Source organism: Schistosoma mansoni, chromosome W (genome assembly GCF_000237925.1).
Source record: "Schistosoma mansoni strain Puerto Rico chromosome W, complete genome".
Classification (NCBI taxonomy): domain Eukaryota; kingdom Metazoa; phylum Platyhelminthes; class Trematoda; order Strigeidida; family Schistosomatidae; genus Schistosoma; species Schistosoma mansoni.
In genome coordinates this window covers 8,568,251-8,576,348 of record NC_031502.1, presented here as the reverse complement: position 1 = coordinate 8,576,348, position 8,098 = coordinate 8,568,251, and the positions used below count along the sequence as shown (strand labels likewise).

The window sequence follows — 8,098 nt, the reverse complement described above, 5'->3', positions numbered from 1 at the left end:
TGTAAAATGTTCTATTAGAAATATTTTAATTAACTTCAGTGAAAGTAACGTTACCTTTTATTTGACCAGACATTTTCTAGACAAATAAACAGGAACCATATATAATAAAATATGACAGTGTTATCATGTCCTCTGAAGTTAATTAAGATTATTGATTAAATAGTTATCGTTGTTCCGTATCGTCTCAAAATGTTTAAATCAGTTTCACCAGAGTGTAAAAATTAAATGAAGATTATACGCATTGAGCTATTTATGCAACTAATCCTTAAACGAATACTTAGGTGGAAAATCTGTTCATAAGCAAACTTTTAGTAATAAATTTACCGAAAGTTAAATGTCAGATTTGAAAGGGAACCATATAGATTGCTACGAATATTATATTTTAGTAGGTATTAGAAGCTATCAAAATTAGTTGATGGGCTTTTCAATATAAAGTTTATCAGTTAGGAAAGCCGGTATGACTTCCAAAATAACTGAATTACCCAACAGATTCACATAGCTCACTGCTTATGTCCTATCCAAACAACGACGTACGCCAGTTTTAAATGATCATTTTACCTTTAAATAGACAGCAAATCATCTCGAAAGTTTTGCATTTTTACTTTAAGCGTTCGGATGACTTATATTTGGCTAGCGTCTTCTTTAAACAGACATATTTCATCTGTCTGTTGTTAGTCAGTGAGAGTCTCGGAATAGAAGATCAGTCCACGAAGAGATAAAAGATAGATTGGTTATCTCCCGGATCAATACATCTAAATAATAAACAAAAATGAATTTCTCAAACTGCAACATACATAGTACGCTATAAAATTATGAGCTTGTGGTTAGATTTCGAATTCACATATGGCAAAAACGCTTAATCATAATTCAGACCTGAATATAAACAACAGCATAACTCAAACTTTTACAGGAATTTCGCCTTGTTTAGTGTTTATTCAAATTAAAGTAACAGAAGCTAAAAAAGCGGTTATTCGTCTAGAACAAGTAGTAAGTACATAACTAAATTAGGGTCCGAATGATAGTGATTACAACCTAACCCAAATATAATCACCTTTACAGATATTTCTGTAACCGGAAAATATATGAGGAAATGGATTAGGGTTTGTCTACTTATGGACATAGCAGTTAATTCGCATGATATATAGCATGATGGAATATCGGGATGTTCATAACCTACAAAACGTATAAACTAGAGACTATAAACAGTACAATTTTCAGCTGTATAAAAATAAATCACAATATTGGAGTTGGTAAGTTATGTTTTAACTATTAACGCTAGTGTATTCCCATTATCTTGAAATAATACATGAGTTAATAAAAATTTTGAACTCTACAGATTAAAAAATGTTCCCTGACCAGTAAGGATTTGTCATTAAGCCGTTGGAAATCATTAAAATATTAACTTGACGTTAGAGTAATTCATTCTATTCTCAAAATTACAGAGTATGTTTCATTTCATTTGTGTCAAAGTATTAATGTTGCAATATTTTTAGTAATCCCATTAGATTGATCATTCCTTCTAATTTATTTGTGACTTCTCATGCAAAGTAATAAAAACGACACTCAAAAATAGCTGTGATCGAGTTTTAAAAAAAATCTAAACTGGTAAGCGTGAAATAAACATTAAAAGATCAACCAAACTTATTCAGCTGTGCTAATGTGAAGTATGACAGCCGGCAGTAATCCTAGAAGATCTACGGGCGGAGTTTCTTACAGTCTAACTTCCCATTTTTCCACCTATATTCAATATACGTTTCTTGATACCCATAAGTCATTGAAATTAAATTTAAACTTTGCACATCATATTGCATTTTTATCGAGGTTGGGTTATCTGAGCTGGGTGGTTCAATGGTGAAGCATTCATTGTCGTTTTCGGCATTATCTGTCCAAATATTATATACAAATGAGTTGTTAGCTTTTCTTCAAATAACTAACAGCTAGTTTCGTTCACAGTGAATTTGAGTGGCTGTTAGCAATACTTCTGCTGTCATTATCTACGCATTGATTTTTGTCATTTTTCCTAACTTGACACATTTTTATAGTTGTTTGTGACTTTTCTGATTTGGTGGTCGTATAGGTCTATTTCAGAATGTTTATTGATTGCCCACTGATCTGAGTACCAACGTAGTAAAAATCCTCTGTTTTTCGTTGTTTCTCCGTTCAATTTTTTAACGATTAACCAGTCAAACGTGTGTCTGTAGTTCCTACATGTGTTGACGTAAGCGAAGATACATAGTTGTGTTTGGCAGCTAATTAATGTTTGCACAGACGATGATATAGAGAGAGATCGACTAGTCCAACAAAACATTTTTCACAGCTGGAGCAATTTGTTTAAAAATGGTTTTTGAAATGTTTTATTTAGTTGTTTCATGTTCCAGTTGGAACAAGATTGACTGAGGTGATTTTTATAGCTAATGAGCTAAAAGTGCTTTTATTGGTCCTAATTTCCTATTTCTTTTATATACGGCAGAATAGTCTTATTGGTTGTTTTCACACTTGATTTCACTCTTGCCCCTAAATTTCATAAGTAATATACATTTTTATCAGGTTGAGTTCTTTTGAAAGCAGACATTTCTCCATAGGTTATGTTGGAATGCGCTTTCGCTATTCTCAATAAAGTTTCATATCCAATCGGTCTTGTGTGCTGCTGGGTTTTTGGTATGTAGAAATTTGATCATTATAGGTTAACTTCTTATCCACTTGGCTCTCTAGCTTTCCAGTGATAGTTCTTGGAAACAACTCACCCAATAATTGATGGTTTGCTGTTCATCTCCCTTTTCTTTGTTAACTTTATGAATGTGTTTTTTAAACAATACATTCACTTTTTGGGTTTGATCACTAGTTATCTGAAAGCTTCTCCTCCATTGGTATATGTGAATTTCTCTGGGATTAGTTGTTTTAACTGTTGAGTTGGGTGTCGAAAATTCTTATTCTAGTTGTATTGATTTTTATCTATTGTGAAGGTCTGATTGATTATTAATGACTATCTTAATATACACTTGACACATGCTCTTGGAAGATGGACTATACTTGAAAGTCGTCATTTTATATTATTGTAACTTCACCCTTGATTCTTATAGCCTTCGTGGGATAGGTGTTAGGCTCTTAGATTTCAGTCATCAATGTATCAAATACATTTAGATTTTGGGGTTGCTACATATTGTAACTATTTAACTTTTATGTAGCAGGAAACAAATATTCCACTTGTTTTATATTCATTTGAACTGAACAATTATGAAGGTTAACTGTATGTACTCAAACACAAACACTGAAGTTCTTGGTACACTTTTGTTTTCATTTATCCTTTCGCAGTTCCAGACACTGAAATTCTTGCATTCATTATTTGATGGATGAAAGAATGGTTATATCAGCTTTGGTAGAAAACCTTAATGACTTTTATATAAATGGAAGATATTGATTATGGAAATGACTTTTAAAATATACTTTGAATAATTACAACTGAATGTATGTTAAAGAGTTATTTGTTGAAACATTGAACAACTCGTGCTGAGAATCCTTTACTTTATTCATGTATTCTGTATTATGAAATTGATCACATACAATTCAACCTATTGTCTCCGTTTCTTATTGGAAATAAATTTCTCTAAATTAATTATAATTATATAAAAATGTGAAAACTAGTGATTTATTCAGAGTTATGTAACACAATTGGTCATTATATGGTTTAATGAGACAAAACAAAAGAGAACAATTTCAACTAAGGTCTACATTATTTAAAATTAGTCTAACTCTTACATAATTTAAAATTTGGTATAATACGATAAACAAAATAATTAGGTTAATCTCATCATATTCCTTTATTGTTGTAAATTTAACTTTAAAATTTCGCAGAATAATCTTTATCTGGATAGAAAATTTATTTTTACTCCGTAAGTGCGTATTAGTTTGACCTTGACACGATTCATCAATCAATGGAATAGTAGTGGAATGACCAATCATACAATTAATAAACGATGTTGTTATGGTTACATTAGGAGTATATAAAATATATCCCTCAAAGCGATTTTCAAGAATCATATTAAAATGTACGCGTGATTGTATCCTTCTCGTATAAAAATTAAGTTGTGATTAAATCAGGAATAAGTACAACCATTTGAAAGTTTTCTATTCTGTGAAGAAAATACACATTTATTGTTATTATTTATAATTTGAATTGAAAAAAAATTAATAAAAATCATCAGATTCAAAAATGATTTCACCATCATCTTCTACAATTAATCTAAATAATCAGGACAAGTTGAAATTATTAAATGCTTGTCGTCAAGGTGATTTAGACTATTTAGGTAAATTTATTGTTGATGGAGGAAATCTCCGAAATGTAATTGATAATCAAACTGGACAAACTACATTACACTATTGTGTTAAATTTGGAGAAGAGAAAATTATTGATGAAAAAGATGATAAAAAGCCAAATGGAAATGACATTCAGATATTTCAACGACAATTGGATAGATTAAAATGTACACGTGTTATAATTAAATCAAATCCGGAATTTTTAACTTACTACGATTATAATGGATTTACTCCGATACATTTAGCAGTAATTCATGGTGATATAGATTTCTTAAAAGTATTAAATGAATTTAATAATGTAGATATGAAAATTAAGACAAAAGCAAAATCATTAATGTCATCTTCTTCATCAACAAGTCATAGTGATTCGAGTGAAATAAATAATACTGGTCGGACAATTATACATTTATGTGTTATTTACTCACAATTAGATGTTTTAAATTATCTTTTAACTAGCAGCAATCATCATAATTATATGAAAGAAATCGTAAATGAATATGATGATCAAGGTGCCACAGCTTTACATTATTCTGTTCAGGTGAACGCTGAACAAATCGATGAACTATTTGAATTATTAATCAATATCGGTGGAGCAAATTTAAACGCACCGGATACACATGGTCGTACACCAATTATATGGGCAGCTACAGTTGGTTCTACGCATGCTGTAGAAGTATTACTTAAATTAGGTGCTAATTTAAATCATAAAGATTCACATGGTTTGGCTGCATTACACTGCGCTGCATCTAGAGGTAATTTACAAACAGTTCAAACTATCTTGAATTGGATAACAATTGCAAACAAAGATGATGAGAGTAAAGTTGCCCTGCTTCGTGATGTAAATGATAATGATGGATGTAGTCCATTGTTTTATTCTGTTGCAACTGGTCATATTCATGTAACTGAGTGCTTAATTAAAGCTGGAGCCGATGTTATGCATACAGACTTTAAAGGTCGTACTGTATGTCATTGTTTAGCCAGATTAAATTCGTTGTCTAATGGAATTAAATTTGACAGTCTTATCAAAACTCAATTGACCTGTTTAGTTGAAGCTGGTCTGAATCCATGGCTTCCAAATAAAACTGGTTTGACAGCTTTACATGAAGCATGTTTACTTAGAAATGTGTCTTTCATTAAACAGTTAGCTACTTTACCAGGTTTTAATACAGTTGTAAATGCAACAGAATCTCAAGGTCATACACCATTGCACTTAGTTGTGGCAGCTTCATGGAGTACTGAGCCATCTGGTATTAGATTGTGTCATTATCTGTTAGAACATGGAGCTGATGTAAATGCTGTCACTCGTCTACCGAATGATGAACATGTTACTCCATTAAATCTTGCTTACTTAAATGAGACTAATGATGAAACATCGAAAAATTTACTGATTAATCTAATAAAACAATATGGTGGTCGAACATATCAGGAACTATCAAATGAAAGGAAAGTTAGCATTGATAAAGTTCATAGTAGTTGCGATAATGGTAATACCAAAATAGATATTAACACTGATGGTAACCATAATGATGTTAATCAAGATAATCTGTCAGCATCTGGTGTTTTCAATCCAGAAAATGAATTAAAACTAATAGAAAAAACAGAAAATTCAAGTTCTATAGAAGCTGTTGAAACAATAGTGGGAGAAAAACCACAGATGATTGATTCATCCACTGAACCAATAAGGGAATTTATTGTATCTTCAACATTGAAGGATTCAAGTGTACAAACATGCCTGGATAGGAGAAGACGAAAAAAGTTGTCAACACAATCTTTAACCTTATTGTCTTCTGAGGAACCAATGCATGAAAATATTAGCACAGTACATAGTCATAATTTGACGGATAAATGCTTGAATGAATCACTTAGCGTTGCCTCAGCTGAAAACTCTTCATCCATTACTTTAAAGAATGGAACTGAAAGAAACAACTCAAGTAATTATGATAGTGGACAAAATATAAATGCTTCAATACAGCTGATAGTCCGAGTACCAACTCCATCAGATTTAAAATTAAGAAATGACAAGTCTAGTGAAAGTAAGACTGTGGCAACTGAAAAGAAAAATGTTCCAATCACTTTGATCTCAACAGATAAAAATCATAATAATATACAAAAAGACAATTGTCCTCATTTTACATCATCTGGAGTAGATGATAAAACTCCGAGAAATTCTAAACATTTACCATATTCACAAATCTACTTAGAAAAAGAACTACCTTTAATATTAAAACGATATTTGGAAAAAGAGAATTTTAATTATTCACCCTTAACAGGACGTTCTCGTATGCCCAGGCCAACTATATCACCCTATTTACAGCCAGTTGTACCCGGTCTATCTTTATATGAAGAAAATGTTTCAATGTTTAGAAAGAATAGTCATAATAAACGTATTTCCAGAAAACAAGCTCAGTCAGCTGGTGTATATAACAATAATCGATCCCATTCAAATAATCAACAAAACAAATCTATCTCTAAAACGAATACTAAGATAATTAATCGCAAACGGTTTTGTTCATCGGCATCCGCATCCAATTGTTCTACTATGGATGTTTCTATTCCTGGGAGTTATCATACAAATAAAATAATGCATAAAAATATAAAATATCCACAAGCACGTTCACAATCATCAAGAAATTTACATGTACCCTCAAACGACAATCATGAAGTACAACAAAGTGTAGCAGATTATGAATTTTATCGGTTCCTTAACCAGTTATTAAAACAGACTTGTTCAATAACACAAAGAAAAAAGAAAAGAGCCACAACAACAAGAACAACGAGTTCCAAGATTAAACAATCACTTGATGCATATGATGATCGACATTCCGCTATGGGAGGTGAACTAACACCTATTAATAATCAAAGAAGGGGACCAGATTTAGACAATGAAACGCCAGCTTTTAATAGTAAGAAGTCAACTGGCAAGCAGTTAAATATATGACGAAACACGGTAGATAAAACTTGATACTGATAGTTAACCTTGACAACATAAAATTCCATCATTTAATTAATAAAGAATAGAAAATTAAGTTCGTTATAGAAAAACATTCTGTTTCCTAACTGAGATATTACATTACACTCGAACAGACGGATAGACGAATAGATATTGTAATACATATATGTCATCCTTATATTTATGTAATACTTATGCAAAACTGCTTTACTTATTCTCAACAATTCCTTCTTGAATACTGAAATTTTATTTTTTTTGTTTTTGTGAAACTAACTAATATGAATGACGTAACACATTTCGAAATATTTATATTGATCACTTTATACTTTTCTAAGTGTCTACTTTTGGAAGTTGTATACAACATTCAATTTGAATTGGATCACTCATTATTAATATTTATTGATAAACTTGAATTCGTACGTTGTTTTAATTATGTTTTCTTTTGAATGTTGATATCATTTGAATTTAAGTCTATTAAGAAGTCATTTTAAGAAAAAGACGAAACAAAACAAGACAAACAAATAGTTGTTTTCACTTTGTTTGTATTATGCTTCGAATGATATATATATTTTTTCATGCTTATAATCTTATGAATTAGCATTGAGGTTATTAGTAGTAATTGCAGTTTAGTTAAGAAGAGTAATATTTTATGAATAGGTTTCTTTTTTTTTGCTTTAAAAAAGTCGTTTGTTAAATAAATTATTTTGTGATTAGGTCAGCTAACCTATAGATTATATGCTGTGGAATCCAGGACGAGCGTTTCGTCCTATTTGAGACTCGTCAGCTGGATGTACCTGCATCTCAGAGCTGATGTTCACTTTGGGGCTCGAATCC

General features: G+C 31.0%; 1 protein-coding gene across 1 annotated transcript; it reads left to right on the top strand.

Annotated features, from left to right (window-relative positions):
- The first annotated feature begins 4,122 nt into the window (after window positions 1–4,122).
- Smp_007670 (putative ank repeat-containing) lies at window positions 4,123–7,660 on the top strand. Its single transcript, XM_018800129.1, has one exon. It carries the CDS (start codon window positions 4,211–4,213, stop codon window positions 7,250–7,252), a length of 3,042 nt encoding a protein of 1,013 aa, XP_018653974.1. The 5' UTR covers window positions 4,123–4,210; the 3' UTR covers window positions 7,253–7,660.
- Window positions 7,661–8,098: the final 438 nt, after the last annotated feature.